Consider the following 22,161-nt stretch of genomic DNA (forward strand, 5'->3'; position numbering starts at 1 on the left):
TCGGCCTGCACACATGCACATTATTCTAACTGTCGCTACCTTTTCTTTTCTCCATTAACCACTCCAAAGTAATCTTTGCTTCTTCTTTTGTCGCCTTCTCCATTCTTTTTCTAAAAGTAAGTGGGATCTCCTCCTAAATGTGGTTGTCTGTCCTGTATGTGGTGTGTGTGTTGTAAGCAAGTGTGCTGCTGCCATCATCAGGCAGAAACGTAAAGCTGCACCCTTCAAGTCCTTAATAAAACCTGTGCGTTTCACAGTCTCCTTACGCTATACCAGGCTTAGTCTTGTGCTTTTTCTCCGTGACTACCAAGGGTAACGTCAAAATCCCGAAACTTTCCACACCCAAGCTATAGCAACTGTGGCCTCCTTTTCCTTTGTATCCCATTTTAATCCCTCTCTTCTTCATTCTCATCATGTGGACGATGTTCCCTTTTCACTGTGCGCTCTTCTGTGCCTGAACTATTTTTTTGGCTCCCTCCCTAAAGCTCAAGCAAAGTGAAGCTAACGCTGACACCAAAGAGAAGCTCCCCCTACGACTCAGGATCTTTGAGAAGTTCCCCAACAGACCTCAGATGGTGAAGATCTCCAAGCTGCCGTCCGATTTCACCGTGCCCAGGATCAGGTACACGCACACACCAAGTCAGTTTATATGTAGTGCATCCAGAAGGTAGTCAGACCCCTTCACTTTTTTCACATTTTGTTAAGTTGTAGCCTAATGCTGAAATTGTTTAAATTAATGTCAATGTCACCCACGTCAATCTACACACAATAATGACAAAGCGGAAAAATAATTTTAAAAAGTTTTTGAAAATGTGTTAAAGAAGAAAAACTGAAATATGTAATAATGTATAAGTATTCAGACCCTTTGCTATGACACTTGAAATTTAGCTCAGGTGCCTCCTGTTTTTCTTGATCATCTTGATCAAGATCAAGGTGTTTCTCCAACTTGACTGGAGTATACCTGTGGTCAATTCAGTTGATTGGACATGATATGGAAAGGCACACCACCTGTCTATATAAGGTCTCACAGCTGACAATCAGTGCAGAAACCAAGCCATAAGGTTTTAAGGAACTGCCTGTAAGAGCACAGTGGACTCCATAATTCGAAAATGGAAGAAGATTTGGAACCTAGAGCTGGCTGCCTAGCCTGCCCAACTGATCAATCAGGGGAGAAAGGCCTTGGTAAAAGATATGACAAAGCTCCAGTGATCCTGTGTGGAGATGGGAGAAACTTCCAGAATGACAACCATCAATGCAACACACCACTGATCTGGGCTTTATGGCAAATAAGACTCATAAGACTTAAAGACTCATGAAAGCACCAAAAGGACACTCAGACTGTTAGAAACGAGATTATCTGGTCTGAGGAAACCGAGATTGAACTGTTTTGGTCTAATTCTCTGCCCAATACCATCCCAACAGTGAATCATTACGGTGGCAGCATCATGCTGTGGGGGTGTTTTTTGGGGGTTTGAGGGACAGCTGAACAGAGCAAAGTACGGAGATATCCGTAAAGGGATAGTTCGTGTTTTTTTAAGTGGGGTCATATAAAGTACATATCTATAGTCGGTCTGTTCCCTACCGTAATCACGATCAGCAAGAGCCGCTCCAGCCCAGACGCTCAGCTTTGTACTGCAGTGAATGGGGTCCAGAGAAAAAGCGAAATTTAACCACCTAAAACAAGGCTCACCTAAACAAATCTATAACAGTTCAAGTGTACATTGTATAGAGAAAATTCACACTGCTTTACATCGCCGTCAGACCGCCCTTTCTTTTGGCACAACATTTTCTCAACCGTGGAGCCTCCGTATCCCTACACAGTTGCGCTAATGCGTAGGGATACGGAGGTTCTACGGTTGAGAACCCCGTTCACTGCAGTACAAAGCTGAGTGTCTGGGCTGGAGCGGCTCTCTTACATGTCCAAACTGAGGCTGCGCTGATCGGTGATTACGGTAGGGAAAAGATCGACTATAGATATGTACTTTATATGACCCCACTTCAAAAAACAGGTACTATCCTTTAGAAGAAAACCTCGTCAGAGAGCTCAGAACCTCAGACTGGGCCAATGGTTCCCATTCCACCAGGACAATGACCCTAAGCACATAGCTAAGACAATGCAGGAGTGGCTTAGGGACAACCCTGTGAATGTCCTTGAGTGGCCCAGCCAGATCCCCAACGTGAACCTAATCAAACATCTCTGGAGTGACCTGAAAATGGCTGTCCACCGATGGTCCCCATCAAATCTGATGGAACAAATCTCGAAATCCACCGGTCAATGGGATATTTCAGTTTTTCCTTTTAAATGCATTTGCAAAATAGTGTAAAATTATGTTTCCACTTTGTCGTTATGGTTTATTGAGTGTAGATTGATGAGGGGGAAAAAATCATTTAAACGATTTTCGCAAAAGACTGCAATAAAACTAAATGTGAAAAAATGAAGGGGTCTGAACACTTTCTAAATGTACTGTATATAGGTATGTATTTTATGAGATAGGTTTGAAGACCTTAATGTCAGTTTGGCTGCTAAGATCACATGTTTGTTTACAATTACTTTCAGAAAGGCAACCTCTGCATCACACAAGAGCTTCCTAATTTAGCTTTGGGCCACAGACTAAGGAAAATGGAAGTTTAAATTTATCCAAGACTAGAAGTTAGTCCTAGATGTTGCTGTTTGGTAAAAAAATATTCTAGCCAGTGAAAAAATAAAAAAAGCAGAAACATTAATAGTTCTATATGTGATAGAAAAAAAAAAAAGTTATCAGATGTCTCCAGAATGCAAGTCAACTGCCAACAGGAAGTGTCTGTTGTTTTTCATGAAATGTCAAGGTAATTTGCTCTATAACAAGATAGTGTGATTTCCATCCACTGGAATATAAATAGTTACATTGCTTTTCTAAAAACAGGATATCTAGTCTAAACATTTGTTGGCATATACTTAATAAACCATTTTATGTTTCAAGCACCAGTAAGAGTTAGAGTTTGGCATAAAAGGAAGAAGAACTGGGTTATTAAATTGAAATAGAAAGTTCATTATACCCAAACACACCACATCAGCTTAAAACCAAAGGAAATAAACAATGTTCTAGAGAGGGTGGATTTCAAATTTATTGTGGAAAAACCAAAAAGAAGTGAAGATGCCAACTACAGTACTGACATGATTTCAGAAAAGAACCATAGAAAAATATTTCAGAACCTTGTGGAGTGTTAAGCAAGAGAACCGTTTTAGCCAGAATTAAACTGTATCCAGCACAGTGGACCTCATAATCAATTTCATAATTTAGTTGCTGATTATTGCACAGCTGGGTCCTTCACTCCCCCAGAAATCCCCCTCTGCAGTCCATCTGCCACGTTGCTGCAGGAAGAGATTCCTCTGACATGTTTGCAGCTGAATTTGCACAAAGATGGTTTGGTTCCAATACAAATGTTCTGTTTCTTCTACCTTTAAGTGTATGGATTTCTTCAGTAGGAAGCAACGCATTACAATTCATCACCTCCGTGTGTGTGTGTGTGCCGTTTGATGTGTACTCTAGGGAGAGTTTTATGAAGCAGTTCATTGATCGTCAGCAGCAGGACACCAGTTGTTTGTTCCGACGTCTCCCATCCGCTTCATCCTCCTCCTGTGACCATTCCAAACGCTCTGCCATTGAAGACAACAAGTATATCGATCAAAAGGTACTTCTTACACTCGTTCTTTTACTCATTCACTGCCTTTATCTCACACTTAACTCTGTTTTCAAAGCTCTTTATCTACAGCAGATGAGCCACAGCGGTAAGAAGTAAAATAGCAGGAGCAAATTGTCCCTAATGTTTACAGTCGTATGTATGGTGTGTTTTTGGATGGTGCACTCAATTTAACAAACTGCAGACTAATGAATTTTCACTATGGGCTCTCTCAGCTTCGCAGGTCGATATTTAGTATCCGAGCTCGTAACCTCCTGGAAAAAGAAACCACTATCAATAAAATCCTGCGGTAAGACATATTAACACCTCCTCAAGAAGCATGGTTTTGTTGGCAGATCAAAAACACAGACGACATACGAGGAGCAGACAAACCGACACCAGTAGGAAAACAGATGAACTCACAACAAATGAGGCAAAACAGACTAAATAAAAGAACTGATTAACAAATGACACATGAGCGAACTGGAGCAAAAGTTGGAGAAATACAAAGACAGGAAGTGTAAAACAAAACATGACATGGATGAAAAATAGAATGATGAAAATACAAAATAAAATGGGAAATACCTGAACTAAAAACCCAAAACCATGACAGGATTTCTCTGAACATTGTCTAAAAAAATTGGCATGATGTAAATACACAACTCCACCAAACATATAACAATGGTCCAGTTGTTTTTTAGACATTTTGATATGGAAATTGACATATTATATTTTTAATTGAATTGTACAGAAGAGCTTTTTTAGTTAAACAAACTATTCATTTAGTTTTTTTTTTATTTATTATTCATAAAATATTATGTCCTGACATACATTTAACTTGATATAAACTAGAGCTATTCTTTATAACGCTAATATGGTAGAATACAATACTATAGGTGGGTAAATGTACATGGTATGATTACCATCAATTTTCATATTTCGGTATTCTACCTACCAACCCTAACTCATTGAAATGCTGCCAAAACAACAGTTACATGTAACCAAGATGTCAAAAAAGTTTCATTTTCTAAAGAAATCTAGCCTAATTCTAACCTTCATGCAACTTTAAGCAGCTCTCAACATTTTACTGTTTGTTTTTAATCAGGAGATCATAAGATTTTGGATTGACGCTGTCCTTGAAGACCCCAGCTAGATGTGTAGTATGCTCCATCCACAGTCATGAAATGCATGCCAGTCTTTGTGTGGGTGAAAGCAATAATGTATGTGCATATTTGACGTAGCTCTGCTGTAACAGCACTCTGGTACTGCTTCTCCCTTTCACGCACACGAGCAAAGACACACACACAGAGACCCTCTTCAGACTCACTTACTGTCGCGTAGAAGTAAATGGATAATTTGCTGTTCAGCATGGCAGAGCTGGCACTAAGTGTAGATTAGCTCTCGGGCACCGTGTCCAATCTGGCTCGCTCCCCCCTCCCTCATTCAGTCAGTCTGAAAGATAGACAGCATATCAGTAGTCATAACACGTTCTGTCTGGTCTGCCATCATCCACACAAACACACAATTAGGCTCACAGTCACACCAACATCGGCAAACATACACACAGCATACGCAGGCACTCATGCGTGCTTGCTGCCAATAAACAAGCAATCGCTCCGAGTCTTGGTAAATGATTAAAGTACACACACACTGCCGGTGCCCACAGTGTCATTAGCTCTGTTCTGGTACATGACTCTGCTGTTAGCCAAAACACACAGGGATGCCCAGAATTACGCTCACACTAACACTAACTAGACTAATGGAATGTTTGGAACCTGTTTCATAATGATAGCCTGGGACGCCACTTTTAAGAACCACGAATGAAGAAGGCCATGTATGTTTTGTTGACCAGATACAGCTTGTGAACTCTCACACAAACATTTTCCTAATCCTCTATACATTGATTATGAGGAGAAAAAAACACAACAGCATTTTTGTGTTTGTGTTCCCCAGGGCTTGTACCAGACAGCGTATGCTAAGTGGATCCTTTGAAGGCCAGCCAGCCAAAGAACGCTCCATACTCAGTGTCCAACATCACATACGGCAAGAGCGCAGGTCTGAAAGCACACACACACACACACACACACACACACACACACACACACACACGTACATGTACAGATAACGTAATATTTTAAACACACGCACAGTGCTATGTGATACCTGTCTGATCTTTGTATCTGCAGATCTCTGAGACATGGCTCCACTAGTCAGAGGATCAGCCGAGGGAAGTCTCTGGAGACGCTCACCCAGGATGTGAGCGCGCACACACACACATTCTGACTTCTGTTGTGAGCTTGAATGTTCTCAGAATCACTGGTTTCAGACAAGGTTCTAGCTGGTGTGTTCCAGCAGTTTTCCTTAAAATGTTTCTTATAACTTAATTTCCTCTTTCTCCAGCATTCCAGTACAGTGCGCTATCGTAACGCACAGAGAGAGGACAGTGAGATTAAAATGATCCAGGAGAAGAAAGAACAAGCAGAAATGAAAAGGTAATCACACACACGTTCATTGACTGTCAACCTGTAAAGTTAAGGTTAGGTTTGGTGAGGTAAAGGTTAAGGATACTTTATCGTCTCATGTAGGAGAAGCTTGTTTTGGATTAAGAGAACTGCCCCATCAGACGAGACATGACATTTAAACGATTGACTCTACTAATATGGGATAGCATATTCTACAACCCGTAATGGACTGTAACTCTGCAGGCTAGCCATAACAGGAATGACACATGCAATTTGCCCTTAATTGCTCTTAATTGATATTTTATGTTTGATTATAAAACATAAAATAAAGTTTTTACAAGCATGCCTATACAGTGGCCTACAAATTCATACAACACACATTTTTGTCCAATTCATCTGCAGTGAAGAGTTTGAGTTATTGGAAGTACATCAAAGTAAACAGCAAGTGAGGGTACATTACCTGATAGGTTTCCTTCTTTTGGCTGCTAACAATCCGGCAGCAAATTTAAACCAAACATACAGTTTTAGCATCTGCCTCTATGAAAACAAGAAAACATGGGCTCCTATAGCCTACAGTACATCATGTTTTAAGCTAACCTCGCTGCTCTGGCCATCTTGCTAGCTGAGTTACACCTGCACACTCACACACAACCATACTGACATATCTGAAGGTGGCTGCGTACAGCCTGCCAAGGTGTAGGAGAGAAACAGAAACAGTGCAAATGCATCAGGGATTTTCTCTTTTGTGGCAACGAAAAGAACAGGGAACTATGATGAAGGTCTCACAGTCACAGATAACCAATTCCAATATGTAACTAAACAACGTATTACTAGAATTGCAAAACGAATGCATTACATTACTCATTTCAGCAAAAAAGGTAATCTGAGTACTGTACTTTGTAACACATTACCACTAGTATCATCATAACTCTATCATAATTGCTTTTTTCCCACCTCTGTACTTGTTTGGCCGTGCAGAAAAGTCCAGGAGGAGGAACTGAGAGAAAATCATCCCTACTTTGATAAGCCGCTCTTCATCGTGGGGCGGGAGCACCGCTTCAGGAACTTTTGCAGGATGATTGTTCGGGCTCGCTTCAATGCGTAAGATCAGTCAATCTGTGTATGGTCTAAAGATGTTTCTCTCAGCAGCCTCTCGTAGCTCTGAATGGTCTTAAATTGGATGTCAGCATTCAACCATTGTACCATGATATCAATAGACTCCTCAGATAGCATTCATATTCACCCACCTGTCTTTGATTTCTTTGTACAAAGTTCGTACCTGTGTTTACAATGTTTTATCTGCAGCATTGTAGCGCAATTGAATGCCTTTGTGTAAGTTTGACTCTCAAGACAGTTTTATTTTTGCTTTTCTCTTCTATCAAAATGTTGACAATTTATTTTCTTTGTATGAATTCATTTCTAGATCTAAAACTGACCCCATAACAGGAGTGGTGAAAAACACCAAATACCACCAGCTGTAGTAAGTGTGATGAATTATTGATTCCTTCGCTCTCTATTGATCTGTTCGCTCTACAACAGTGGAATACTTATTAATTATGTAGTTTAATTGCCTGCCTGTTGTGCTTCCCCAAAAAACTGTGATAAGGAATGGAAATTGTGGAGTGAAGAAGAGCTGTGAAATAGATTTCACCCATTATGCAACCTAATTGTAATTCAGCCGAGCATGGAGTCTGATTATTAAAGTGAGAGGCAGTCCTTTGTATCAGATACTGTTGGTGCCAGGGGATTTTTACTGACTACCTGCTGTAGAGTAGATTGGGCTGCTAACACACACACACACACACACACACACAGATTTATTCACTCACTTTCTTATACCTGTCCTCATATATCCTGTCTCTGTCTTGTCTTCCCCTTCTCTTTCTCTTGAATCATTTTTGAATATTTGCTGGTTTGCAAGCCAAATAACTTCCCTGACCTACTTAAGCTGAATATTTTTGTGCTCAAAAAACTATGACCATGTTAATTTATGTCCCTGCAGCGATCTTCTGGGCCTTGTCACCTATTTGGACTGGGTTATGATTGTAGTTACCATCTGCTCCTGCATCTCCATGATGTTTGAATCACCCTTCACCAGGGTCATGCACGTCCCCACACTGCAGGTATCAAAAGCAGATAGATCAATGGCTTAATGGACAAGCCAGCAGATGTGTGATTGCTGTTTCACCCATGCCCTCTGTTTCAGATTGGGGAGTATGTGTTCGTGATTTTTATGAGCATCGAGCTCAACCTGAAGATCATGGCCGACGGTCTGTTCTTCACCCCCACAGCTGTCATCAGAGACTTTGGAGGAGTCATGGACATCTTCATCTATCTTGTGAGAAATCTCAAGGCTGCTAAACATAACAAAAGGGTTAAAAATGGAGGAATCTTGAAAAAGTGCTTGAGGGTAGACCAATCACATGTCATTTGTCTTATTTAAATAATAGCCAATTTCTCTTAATAACTCTTGGTGACCTGACTGTCATCACTTGACATTTTATTACTTCTGAAACAACTTCTTATGTGCATCTAATTTGCATGAATATTCTGCAAAAAGCTGATTAAGTCTTTGTTCAGTGATGTTGCTATACAACATGGCTGTCACAGGTAAAATAAAGGAATTTGACAGTTACAAGGTTGTTATACAAATAATGAGATTGCAACTTTATGATCTTTTGAGTGCTTTCCCTTCCCCCTAACTGCTCATCGCCACAATGCTATGTGTCTCCTGTAGGTAAGCCTGATCTTCCTGTGCTGGCTGCCTCCTGACGTCCCTCCTGAGTCTGGGGCTCAGCTGCTGATGATGCTGCGCTGCCTGCGTCCGCTCAGGATCTTCAAGCTGGTACCCCAGATGAGGAAGGTGGTGCGGGAGGTTCTCAAAGGATTCAAGGAGATTTTCTTGGTTAGTGGTTGGACGTGTACAATTAACCTGGCATCGCCTTTCATTTTTGATCCTCAAGGGCCGTTATGAATGGGCGCAGGCTAATATGGCTCTGGATGCAACTGGATAACTCCAACTCCTACAAATCAGAGCAACGAAACATTTGACGTAGCGCTGAGATAGCTAATGTGACAGCAGAACATGCAGTTGAATGGAATCCTGTTAGCTCCCTAACTAGCTTGCTATTAATAGCATTGATACCAAGATCGGTGTGAATCATAGCTAAAACTACTTGCAATGTAGCTTCCATCTATGGTTACCACAGAAGCAATGGACCAAAAGTTGCCAGTTAACACAGTGTCTTGCTAAACTGAAACACAAGCAGTGCAGTAGTGTCCTTGCCTTACATGAGTGAAGATTCAGCAACTAGTGGACTGCTAAGATGAAAAAAGTTAAAGTTTTCTTTTACTTATAGCTTTTTTTCATACATCGGAACTGTACCACTATGCTCAAATGACATGCCTCACAGAACATCATCTTAAACCACAGAATGTATATAAAGTCAATGTCTGAAACCTGTATCAGATAAATGGTAGTGATTGGCCTGAATCTGTCTAAACAAGAGAGGGGCCAGATGCATCTGCCAGATCAGATAAAACATGAGCTCACAGATTCGTCTGGTTCTCAGATGAGTAGAATTTTAGAAGAAAATCATTTTTACAAATCACCACCACCAAATTATTCAGTACGTTTGCTCAGTCCCAGAAACAGAAAATGGGAATCATATTAAAAATTGCAATTCATGTTAATCACTGTAAATATGTATAACATAGCTCGCTCTCCTCTCACTGTTTATCTTACTTTTGGTGTCTTGATTGGGAGAAAACTGTATGAAATAATCAGAAGACTAAGTGACAAAATAAAGCATTAGCTTTGTTTCCTTATAAGGCAGTTGTTGTTTTTTTCCTTATGTTTCACTTCAGTTCATTATAACATTAAATTGAATTGATTAACCACGATAGGACTATCACATACTTTAGAAAACATTCATGTGAGCTCTTGTTGTTATGGCAATCTTGCCCATTTCCAGGTTTTGTTTACCTTTCGCTGTGCCTACCGAGGATTTTATTATGTTATCAGTACCTCACAATACTAACTGATTCTCTCCGAGTCCGACTTGGATTTTCCCATCTGAGGTCTCTACATCCACAGCTGTCTGACATCCTTAACTCGCTCTCTAATCTCACAGACTTGAATTATGTTGAACTGCCTGCCTTAAACTCCTGATTGATTTTTCTGCAGGTTTCCATTCTACTCCTCACACTAATGCTGGTATTCGCAAGCTTCGGGGTTCAACTGTTTGCCGGAAAGCTCGCCAAGTGCAACGACCCTCACATCCTTAAACGGGTACAGCAAGAATCATAATCTCCTCACTAAACCCACCCCCCTCCCATTCTTTGCTCCCTGCAGAGAAGCACAAGTAGGAGAAGTTTCCCCTGTCAAATCGATAATCCAATGGTCCCTTTTAACAGCTATCTTAAGAGTCATTATAATATGTTTTCTTTTTTCTATATAATTTTTTGTTATAAAAAACACTTAACGGATGTTTTAGCAGTATAGTGCTCGAATTGGTTTTCCAAGATGAGTTCTAGTTTTCCCCAGTGATTTTATCTATTGTACTGTTTTACCTTATGTTCAAGTAGTTGTGTCACTCCTAATGCTGTGTTGTAAACTGTGTTGTTGGCTACAGGAGGAGTGTCATGGCATATTCCGAATAAATGTCAGCGTTTCCAAAAACCTCAATCTGAAACTGAGGGCTGGAGAGAAGAAACCTGGTTTCTGGGTACCAAGAGTCTGGTACAGCTGCTCATTTTCTTTTCTGTTCCAGCTTGATTTAAGATTGTTTTGTTCACTACAGCCAGAGATTGATGTACCCATTCTGTGCTTCCCCAGGGCCAACCCTCGTAATTTTAACTTTGACAATGTGGGAAATGCCATGTTGGCTCTGTTTGAGGTGCTGTCACTCAAAGGCTGGGTGGAGGTCCGAGATGTCATTATTCACCGCGTTGGACCGGTACCGAACCCAACCTTACCTTACCATTCTTTTCTCTTTCACCACTAACTCCTACGTTATCAGAACACAACAGCTTAAATATTTCTGTCTCTGCAGATCCACGGTATCTACATCCATGTCTTTGTGTTTCTGGGCTGCATGATCGGACTCACTCTGTTTGTTGGTGTTGTCATTGCCAACTTCAACGAGAACAAGGTAATAGCCACACTCACAGATACAACCTCCAACTTTTTAAGATGATTTTTCAGGGTGTATCTGTGTGTACCCTATATGGTGGTAAAGACACTAAATCACCTCCAGCATTAAAGCATGTCATGTCTCCCATTATCAGGGCACTGCTCTCCTGACAGTGGACCAGAGGAGGTGGGAGGATCTGAAGAGTCGACTGAAAATAGCCCAACCTCTCCACCTGCCACCCCGCCCAGGTGCTCACACAAAAAAAATGTTCATGAGGCGACCAGTGACTACTCAGCATTCATAACTACATTGTAGTGCTGACATTATACTGGAACTACAGTACAATACCTACAAAAATACTGGTGTTTCCGCCACCAGTGTGGAAGGCAAATAAGCAGCAGCAGCTCAGCCACCACGCACTGAACTAAATGTCGGTCCACCTTAAATGAGCCTGCCTTGAAGTTGTCACCAACTCTGTGTGTGGCTAACCCCCTTCAATTTAATCAGCTGGTTTGAAGCAAGACGTAAGAACTTGGCTTTCAGTGTTGTGTAGTTCTAATATTTATTTACAGAGAAGTCTTCTGAACGGTACACACCACACTGCTACATTCAAAGGTACAATGTTACTGTCAACTTCATGGTCAGCTTCAAACACGCACTCTCTTTTTCTCATCTATCTCATCAACTCGCCTTCAGGATAAGAGAAAGCGCAGCTGGAATCCGTGTATTGATGCTGCTGAAAATTATTATCGAAACGGTTGAAATATCCAGAATCAATCAATGTGATTGAAAAATTGACACTTTAGACACTACTTTTACATTCTATTTTTTAAATCAGCCTTCATTTTGATCTCAACTACAATACTCATCTGTGAAGTTTTGTGACTGCAGCTGGCACGGTTGTAATGCTATTGTGTAGACAAAACCTGTCCACAGACAGACAGACAGACAGACATGTGAACAACTGGCAAAGTACTCAAAATTGCTCCTCTCTCTACTCTCCAGGGCCAAATTTTGCCATGATGACACACATTCACAGAAACGCTTTTGTGGCTGATAATAGACCACAAACAGATTCACCAAAACCTGTGGTGACGGAGTATCAAGCACAACATTATTAAAGTCATTCCCTGATCGATCATGCAGTGTGTGTCTGTGCATTGTTAAGTGGCATCTGCATGATTAATCCATGTTTGATAGTCCTTGCTTTTCTTTGAGGATTGGTGACTAGAGGGTTGCATCATAACACCGAAGTGATGACCCGCAGCAGTTATAAAAGATCTGAACAGGAGAAGAGATAATGCAAATGGCTCGGACACTGAATCACGCATGTCACAGCCTTATAAATCAAATTTGTTTGACAAAACGATCATATTGTTATACCAGCTGTATCCACAGCCAAATTGACTTTCATGGACAAGCAGTATCTGGATCAGTGTTGAGTTTGCTTTAATTTTAAACACAAACAGACTATTATCATTGATCACATTTCAACATGGGGATACTGTGCATTTACTGTTCTTCCTGTGATTAGAGTCGAGAGAATAGTTGAAATGCCTGAGGCATTGTGGGAAATCGCCTGTTAGTACACTTGCGGCTGAGAACCAGCAGGAAATCAATGGCATCAGTTTTAGCCAGCAGTGCCGCTGACACCAGCAGTCTCAAACCTGACTTTGATCCCCATCCAGAGGACCTCAGCTCTGGCGCCACTCACCCACCACTGGCAGATCATTACAACACTGAGCTCGCCTTGACTCACACACTCCTTCTCAAAGCACTTGCAAAAATCGTCCCTGTGGTCAGCCGTCATATGTAATCACAGATCCTGCCACTGAATTTACTGTTGTTAAACTTCTATTTCATCTTAATTTAACTGTGTTACTTGAAGTGGAAGCAAGGGACGATCGTAATAAAGCTTTTCAAGGAGAATTTGTTGTGACAAAGATAAAATGTTACAACATTCTTTCAACCCAAAGATAGAATGCTGATAAATGAAACAAGCATGGACATAAAACACATGTGCCTGTAAATGAGGAAATAACAGTTGAGGGAATATAGTTTGTGGGCTTCAGCAATGGCCAATCACATCATTCCTTTTTATATAAAGAATAAATTAATTTATTTGTTAGGAGACACTGAAAGACAGTTTTAAAGGCAGTGATGTAACAATTCTCTCCCTATGCAGTATGCAAAATTAATAAAACTGCAAGGCACATTCTCAGTGGTGGCGCTTTTTTAAACCTTTCCTTGACAGTCTGGAGATACAAGTCTGCTTGTTCAACCTGCAGCACAGTTATCACACTGAGAAGAACACCCAGGCAGTCCATGAGCGCCATCTGCAGGACAGTAGGGGATACCATCACAGATTTGAGCACCAGCAGCTGACACTGCTCAAGCATTTCAAACATTTCAGATTAAATGACTAACTTGATCAGAAAGCCTTACTTTATTGAAATGTTGGAATAAACAATGAATCTCTGGATATCTCTCTGCATGGCAGAAAACGGGGGTTTCCGGGCTAAGATGTACGACATCACTCAACATCCTTTCTTCAAACGGGGCATTGCTGTGCTGGTGTTGGCACAGTCCGTGCTCCTGTCAGTCAAGGTAAAGCCTCATAATTACATTGCATCATGTAATCTCAATGACACTCTCTAAAGCCCTTGTCTATAATGCATTATAGCACATAATTTGTTTAAATGCACCTATAGCACTGTATGATCATAATCATAAACCATAATTAATTATGTTCCCGATGCTTGATAGCCATCAATCTGTTATAATCATAGTCATAATGCATCATAGTGAGTGCCATAAATATTCAGAATGAATACTATATTAAAATCCTCATAGTTGAAATACATTGAAATCACTAATGACACATTATGATCCTTATTATAATGGCTTATAAGCGATCATACTTTGCTTCAAGTAAAGTGAAAAGAAAAAAGATAAAGTCAATGAAACCAGCACCCAAATGCTGTGAAATTGTCTTTTTTTACAAGCACTTACATAACATATGCTATTATTATTTTATAAGAAATTGTAAATATTCATGGGTGCTTAAAACAATGATAATACAGGGCTATAGGTGCATTTTTAACGGATTATAGTTATGTTCATAATGCCTTATGATGCATTACAGACATGTGCTTTATATAAGTGTTACACTCATTTCATTTGTGCATGCTTCCTGTTTATTTTGTTTACATCTTCAGTGAATAATGTACTTGACTTTATTTCTTTTGTATTGCCAATCACAATTTAAGCGTTTTATATTAAAACCCGCTAGATAAATAAAACATGAACTGACATATTGACACTTGTGTGAATCTACTCTTCTTCAGTGGGACGTAGACGATCAAGTGACATTTCCTCTTGCCACCATGTCAGTAGTCTTCACCTTTATATTTGTACTGGAGGTGAGCCTGTTCTGCTGTCTTCTTATGTGTCAGTTTCAAGGTTTAACTTTGATTGCCTCCTCTGGGTGTAGACATAATAATACTTGGTGGTGTTGTTACCCAGGTGACCATGAAGCTGATAGCCATGTCTCCAGCGGGTTACTGGCAGAGCAGGCGGAATCGCTATGACCTGCTGGTCACATCGCTGGGCGTCATCTGGATAGTCCTGCACTTCTCCTTACTGGTTAGACAAATCACTTACACATTTAAAGGAACAATTGATCAGTGTACGCAAATAACTCATCATCATACCCCCTCCAGAATGCATATACCTACATGATGGGCACCTGTGTGATCGTCTTCAGATTCTTTACGATATGTGGGAAGCATGTAAGTATATTTTTGTGCAAGAACATACTCATTTGTGATAGTGAGTGTGATTTTTCTAAAAAGATTGTGTTTTGTTGCAGCAAAATATGCTTCTGATTGTCTTTGTGTGATGATTAAAGGTAACACTGAAGATGCTGCTGCTGACTGTGGTAGTCAGCATGTACAAGAGCTTCTTCATCATCGTGGGCATGTTCCTCCTTCTCCTATGCTATGCATTTGCTGGCGTTGTTCTCTTTGGAACTGTCAAATATGGAGAGAACATCAACCGGTAAGCATTCAACCTCCGGTTAATTGACCACACAGTGTATCTTTATAATGAATAGTTGTTCCTACTGATGACCACTGTACAGTAAAAGTCATCCTTATAGAGTTGTCTTATTCTGTCTGATTGCAGGCATGCTAACTTCTCCACCGCGGGCAGGGCTATCACTGTTCTCTTCCGTATTGTCACAGGGGAAGATTGGAATAAAATCATGCATGACTGTATGGTAAGACGGGCTACAGGTCAAACACACATCCCTACAAACAAAAGAACAGGCCAACTATTTGTGCTCTGGATAACATCCCCCTCTTATTACATTGTGTTGAAAGGGTCACCTCACCTTAATATTCTGCCGCTATCCACAACTCAGTGAAGGCAAATAAATAGATTTTTGTTTGTGGAACCCACATCCAAATTTACTTTAACATCAGTTATACAGACAGTTGGACTGGAACTGCTTTCTAGCAATAGAAAACTGCTGACATGGCTTCGTGCATGCTTTCACTATGTACAAAACCCATTCCAAAAAATTTTGGAAGCTGTATGAAACATAACTATAAGTCAATGTAATCATATCTGAATCCTTTTTGACATACAGTCAATTTAAATCAGAAAGACATTATATTTCAATGTTTGACTTAACCTTAATATATTTCTGTAAACATATGCTTATATTATTGAATATTATTGCTTATTATTTGGAATTTGACTCCAGCTATATGTTTCAACATGTTGGGAAAAGAACCACAAAAGACTGAGTAAGTTTCACAGAACATTTCACAGATAAACAGGTTAATAGGTAACAAGTGATAGTATCATGGTCATGTTTGTTTATTGAATGAGTGTCAAGAATGATTTGCATAAGATCAGCTCCAATTTGTTGTCCACACATCGCAGATATATCTGGTGATGCAGCTTTCCAACATGGAAGACCGATCTACAAACAATCACACTATTAAGACACAGAGCAGGAAGTTGTTTCAGCTTTACCTTTATTTTCACAGAGGTACTTAGCTACTCTGATGCACTTTCAAATGCTCTCTGGATTTGACAGCACTGTTGTGTGTAGCACTGCAAGTGACACAAAAGACACTTTGAAATAGGATCTGAGTGGGCAGAGCATCAAGACTGAGATGCATCTGTTGAAATTACATTTAAATCGCATTTCAAACCACTTCCATATGTGCTTTGGATCCAGTTTGTAAAAATCCTAGTTCTGGTGTTCATCTCGTCATTCACAAGCTGGGATGGGGTGAGTTCACCACTTTGTGAAACACATGCTTGCATAAAGAGGATTACTACATGGGCTCTGGAACACTTAGTTTAACTGTTGTCATTAAACACTCTTCATTTGACAATGAATGAATTCTGTTTTTATGTAAGGTTTTTATTTACATTACATCCCAACTTTTTGGGTTGAAAACAAAGTGACATTTTCTTTATTTTTAGTAGTTTGTTGAACCATCTTCTACGGTAATAGAGTGTTTGTTTTTTCTGTCCCCAGGTGCAGGCCCCATTCTGTACTCCAGACAAACATCGATATTGGGAGACCGACTGTGGCAACTACGCCGGGGCACTTATCTACTTCTGTTCTTTCTATGTCATCATAGCCTACATCATGCTCAACCTACTAGTAGGTGAGTGGTATAGATCTACTTGTATTAATGGAATTGTGGGGACCAAACCCTCTTCACACAGGAACATTATGGGAACTTATTTTCAGTTTGGGACTGAAAACAAGTTCACACAAGGTACCCATTTACATCTTAGGCACAAGACTTTTAATTAAAGTAAGAGTCATTTTATGGATAACAAACTTTGCTTTGGCAACAGCAAGGGCTTTTTTTATTTCTGCCGCAGGTTATGCAAGACTTTAGTGCTCATAAAGCACACTTACGTGTAGTTTTGTCATCTCTCCAAAGGGAAAACAAAGAATTTCTCCAGAGACAAGTTTAGGTTGAAAGGAGTTGCACAGAGTTAAAGGAGTCTTAGACATGGACCAAACCATCTCTTGTAGAATCGTTGGATTCTGCAGTGTGTATTCCCTTTTTTTTTGGACTATATGTGTATTATTCATGTCCATATGGGTTGTAATATTTTCTGGAAAGACACTGACATTGAGGCATAAAACACAGATTCTTACTATGATGTAAGAATCACCACTCACTACCTCCAAATAACACAAAATCCCTCATACAGAAGAGCAGGCAGAATGACAGGAGCAAGTACAGGAAGCTTGAATGTTGTCGAAAATAAAAGTGAGCGACGGAATCAAGTGAAAAAGTGAAGTCAAAGGAATTGCATCTTAAAACAAACTGTGTAGATAATGCAATTATGGGATATTTGGACTTGAAAGTATTGATATCTCTTGGTATTGCTGCAGCCATCATTGTGGAGAACTTCTCCTTGTTCTACTCCACTGAGGAGGACCAGCTGCTGAGCTATAATGACCTGAGGCACTTCCAGATCATCTGGAACATGGTGGATGACAAACGGGAGGTGAGAAAATTTGCGATAGGAGAGGTGTGTGGACACAGTGGAGGGGAGAGGAAGACGATCATAAAGCTGTGAGCCATGGATAATATAGAGAGGGTAAAAGCAGAATGAGAGCTAATGAGACGTGCTGAGGGGAATGAAGTTATGGCATTGAGTAATAGGAATGAGAGTAAAATAGAACAGTGGGTGTTGGATTAAATATGTAGACCTCCTTCCTGTTTTTTTTCTGTGATTTGATGTCCTCATGTACTGTAAGCTTCTCTTTTGGAATTATTTGTGCAGTCATGTACAATTGTAACATACAAAAGTGGAAGCACCACCCCAAAAAATCCAAAAAGGGGTTTTAACACTCTGCCTGAAAAGAACGTGTGTTTATATTAAGGTTTAAGGAAGACTCTTTAAGTGCATTTTATTTGTATGTTGCACCGTAAATCGTTGAGTCTGCTATATGAGGTTTCAGCCAAAAGATGCTTGGAAAAAAATCATGCAACAGAGTAAAAAAAAGTTGTAGTCTCTTTTTTATATTTGGTACATCAGTCTTGATTTCAAATCAAATGAAATGAATTGTTTAACATACAGTAAATCTTAAATATTTGAGATTCAGGTCAGAGCTTCAGCATCATAGACTTGAGTCAGCTCCTCTTTAATAACCCTTTGACCTTTGCAACTGTTTCCCCAGGGCGTTATCCCAACATCCAGGGTGAAGTTCCTGCTCCGTCTGCTCCGAGGCAGGCTGGAGGTGGACCTGGACAAAGACAAGCTGCTGTTTAAGCACATGTGCTACGAGATGGAGCGACTGCACAGTGGAGGCGACGTGACCTTCCATGACGTGCTCAGGTGACCACAGAATATCACATACACCTCATGTACATACAGTGTAGAAGTATTTAAGATAAAGGGCCAAAAAACTATCAGAGCCATTATGTGAACAATGGAGTTACTGACAGCTGATCAAAACCCATCTGTATTTGCAAGGCCATTAATTAGCTTGATTTTTGGGACATTTCTTTAAAAAAATAATGTTGCTGTGCTGCTTATGATAATGGTTTCTAACTGTAGCTGACCTCTTTTATGTCCGTTAATTGAAAACTAACAGTACGTTGGGCTGTAAATTACACATTAAAATTTTACCTGAGCCATACTGCCAAACAGACTTTGGTGTTGATGGAGTCTTTGAAGTTTGTTTTGTTCTCTTTGACGATCGCCAGGATAACTGATGTTGACTCATGCAAAAATAATAGAAATTTGTCTTCAAAAGACAACAACTCTAAATCCTCTCGTCTTTTAAGAATTTCATAGAACCTATACCTCTGGGTTTTTTTGTTTTTGTCTCTGTGTGACACACAACATACAAATGTTTCTAAGCTGCCGACGCAGCTTGAGTGTGCTTGGTGCCACTGTTTACTGAACGCTATAGTTCTTCAGTGTCATCACTTCGTTATCATTATATTTATGGTTATACAGAATGTTGTTGATATGTATCACCGTTAACACAAAGTAACATCCACGCTGAGTTGTACACAGAAGTGTTTGCCCTCTCTGTCCAATTGGAATTCTGGTCAGAGAGATCTTTACTGGAGAAACTCTATATTTTGCACCTGAGGTAACAACCTGTGTAAAATAGAAAGCCAGAATCTAGAGAAATTTAGGCTGAATGTATTCAACACCTTGACTCCCCATGATTGAAAAGAAATAACTTGGGGTCAGAGCTACTTATTACCTTATTGGAGGGTTAGAAAGTCCAGTTAGGTCCGGTTTGTGTGGTGCTGCTTCTGTTCAGCATTGTTTTTTTTATTTAAAGCATGAATACATTTTCATTTTTAGGACACAGACACTAAATATGTCCCTTTTTTGGCTGTGTGTGTGCGTGTGTGTGTGTTATACAGCATGCTGTCATATCGCTCAGTGGACATTAGAAAGTCTCTCCAGCTGGAGGAGCTGTTGGCCAGGGAACAGTTGGAGTACACCATTGAAGAAGAGGTTGCCAAGCAGACAATACGCATGTGGCTGAAGAAGTGCCTCAAACGCATCCGGGCGGTTAGTCTCTCGACAGAAAACATACTTATTGCCAGGGTATAACAGTCTCCACGCACTACAGTATCACACACTGACCACACTACATCCTTGTGTGCTTGCAGAAGCAGCAGCAGTTGTGTAGCATCATCCACAGCCTGAGAGAGAGCCAGAAGCAGGAGCTGAGCCGCTTCCTCAACCCCCCCAGTATAGAGACCACCGTGCCAAGTGAAGACCACAACACTAACAACCCAGACAACCCCTCGCAGCCTGAGGTAAAGCCTCGCATCCATACCAACACCACATACACACTCACACATGTTCACAGCTTGATATGCAGAAAGCACATCGTATAATCTGCAGGTGTGCGCTTGCACTGGTGAAATAAAGGATGTGTCCTATTTGTTTAGATGAGTGGTCTCCAGCAGCTACTGAGCCCCACGTTGTCAGACAGAGGAGGCTACAGGCAGGACTCGTCAGACCTGGGGAGACCACAGAGGAAGCTGGGACAGTGGCGGCTGCCCGCAGGTGTGTAAGCCTCTCTATACTGTCTATTGCAGGTGGCACAGTTCTGTAGAGGACGCTCAGTTAAAGTGCGTTTGAACTTGAACAAGTCTTTTGTTGTGTCTCTGCCAAGGAAAACCAGGGCCTGATATTAGAGAAAGTAATTCATTTATCCACAGTTAGTCAGTTAAAAGTACAAACATACTTACTTAAAACTCACAAAATTAATTTTTTTTAAGGGGACCTGGGATAGAATTGTTCAACAAATGTGCCATTTTTCCACTGGAGGACAGAGATCCATTCTCAATGAGGATAACCAGAACACAATTAAAATACCAGGTGTAAATGCAAAGGCAAGATCAGATTGTTTATTATCCAGACAACGTATTCAGATACAAATCCCATTTTAAAACCAGTCAGCGCCCTTACTGTGTGGAATTGTAAAAACGAAAGAAAGAAGTGCAAGAGTCAGACTGTGAATTCTCTGTTCTTTGCGTGTGTTGCGTCAGGTCGCACAAGCGTCAAGTCCATAGTGTGTAAGATGAACCCCGTCAACGACGAGGCGTCTTCAGGCTCCGAGGTGAAGAAGTGGTGGACCCGCCAGCTGACTGTGGAGAGCGACGAGAGCGGCGACGACCTCATCGACATTTAGCGAATGAGGCGCAGCGCATCCTGCCGTTTTTTACAGATGAGTTGGGAAAGCTTGCTGGTTCACTCCAAGTCATTTAATTTCCTCCTGGTCTCCCCAAATCAGTGGAAACAGTGCTTTTTATAATATTTTTCTTATCAAGGTTCAGAACTGTTCAGAAAGTACGATAGGCTGTGCAGGCTCTCCATGAAATATTCATTGAGCATACAGTGACATTTTCCTAAGTCTGGGATAGGTATTACTTACCCCCTGTGATTTCCACTCATTATGATTGCTGAGTTTTTCTATGCAGGCATATACTGAAGCAGACTGTGAGAGGGAAGGACATTTTACATTCATTAAACAAACCACGAAGCTGCTGCTGTGTGTTTTCTACTGTTCTGCTGTTTCATGTCAGTTGTGTTGATGCAGCTTCAGAAAATCGTGATGTCCTTCCATGTCAATGCTTAGTCTCCGTTCTTATGTTGTAGTCCATGTTTCAGATGGTGTCTTTTCAGTATTGAATAGTATAAATATCGATTTTCATATAGTCACTTTATACTTAAACCAGGCCCCCTGTTCTCGTTGCTGGAGCAAGGAAATTTGAGCAACTTGTAGATTTATGACTGTGAATGTAATTTAAAGTCAGATCTATCTTATGTTTTTGTGTGGAGTTAAAAAAATGAAATATTTTGTAAATTATTATAAATCCTTAGCTTTATGAAGTATTTAATTATTCTAAATAAAGGCCTGCATTGCTGAGGCATTTATGAGCAAAAGGATTGTCACTTTTCATTTCTTTTACATTACTCTACATACTGTTTATAGAGGTATGTTTGTAGAGGTATGTAGTGTAGACTTTTTTTCCGAAGTGATGGCAAAACTGGCAGTGTTTCTCAAACTGGGAGGTGGGGCTCACTGCAGGAGTGACGTGGATGACCTGGGGAAAAATATTGAGTGAAAGTAAGTTGAATGAATTTGATTTATGTGGTGAAAAGAAACATACAAGTGTTTTAATAAGTTTGCTCCCCAAATCATTTTTAATGACTGGGAAAAAATGGTGGGGTTGATCAAAGTTGTGGGATGGTAGATGTGATCCTTTTAATTTAGCTTCTGAAGGAGGGCATGACAGAAAAAAAAATTGAGAATCACTACTATAAGGGGACTTGATTATTATTCATGAGACAATTCTCTACCAATGTGATAACAC

At 40.3% G+C, this 22,161-nt stretch overlaps 1 protein-coding gene across 5 annotated transcripts in view; it reads left to right on the forward strand.

Moving 5' to 3' along the window:
- Positions 1-21,730, forward strand: part of nalcn (sodium leak channel, non-selective) — a 93,464-nt gene extending 71,734 nt beyond the window's left edge. For 4 of the 5 annotated variants that reach the window (XM_030428614.1, XM_030428617.1, XM_030428619.1 and 1 more), the window contains 29 exons: positions 486-622; positions 3,531-3,672; positions 3,897-3,970; positions 5,614-5,715; positions 5,847-5,916; positions 6,061-6,152; positions 7,101-7,223; positions 7,546-7,602; positions 8,125-8,245; positions 8,329-8,460; positions 8,860-9,027; positions 10,309-10,413; positions 10,757-10,863; positions 10,960-11,080; positions 11,177-11,275; positions 11,412-11,505; positions 13,758-13,864; positions 14,605-14,679; positions 14,783-14,902; positions 14,980-15,048; positions 15,168-15,316; positions 15,443-15,536; positions 16,815-16,947; positions 17,694-17,809; positions 18,486-18,643; positions 19,693-19,843; positions 19,945-20,094; positions 20,230-20,347; positions 20,833-21,730. In XM_030428614.1, the coding sequence (XP_030284474.1) occupies positions 486-622; positions 3,531-3,672; positions 3,897-3,970; positions 5,614-5,715; positions 5,847-5,916; positions 6,061-6,152; positions 7,101-7,223; positions 7,546-7,602; positions 8,125-8,245; positions 8,329-8,460; positions 8,860-9,027; positions 10,309-10,413; positions 10,757-10,863; positions 10,960-11,080; positions 11,177-11,275; positions 11,412-11,505; positions 13,758-13,864; positions 14,605-14,679; positions 14,783-14,902; positions 14,980-15,048; positions 15,168-15,316; positions 15,443-15,536; positions 16,815-16,947; positions 17,694-17,809; positions 18,486-18,643; positions 19,693-19,843; positions 19,945-20,094; positions 20,230-20,347; positions 20,833-20,975 (3,327 nt within the window). In that variant the 3' untranslated portion in view covers positions 20,976-21,730. The remainder of the gene's footprint in view (positions 1-485; positions 623-3,530; positions 3,673-3,896; positions 3,971-5,613; positions 5,716-5,846; positions 5,917-6,060; positions 6,153-7,100; positions 7,224-7,545; positions 7,603-8,124; positions 8,246-8,328; positions 8,461-8,859; positions 9,028-10,308; positions 10,414-10,756; positions 10,864-10,959; positions 11,081-11,176; positions 11,276-11,411; positions 11,506-13,757; positions 13,865-14,604; positions 14,680-14,782; positions 14,903-14,979; positions 15,049-15,167; positions 15,317-15,442; positions 15,537-16,814; positions 16,948-17,693; positions 17,810-18,485; positions 18,644-19,692; positions 19,844-19,944; positions 20,095-20,229; positions 20,348-20,832) is intronic. The other variant, XM_030428615.1, reaches the window with a different exon arrangement.
- The last annotated feature ends 431 nt before the right edge of the window (positions 21,731-22,161 follow it).

Source organism: Sparus aurata, chromosome 9 (genome assembly GCF_900880675.1).
Source record: "Sparus aurata chromosome 9, fSpaAur1.1, whole genome shotgun sequence".
NCBI lineage: Eukaryota > Metazoa > Chordata > Actinopteri > Spariformes > Sparidae > Sparus > Sparus aurata.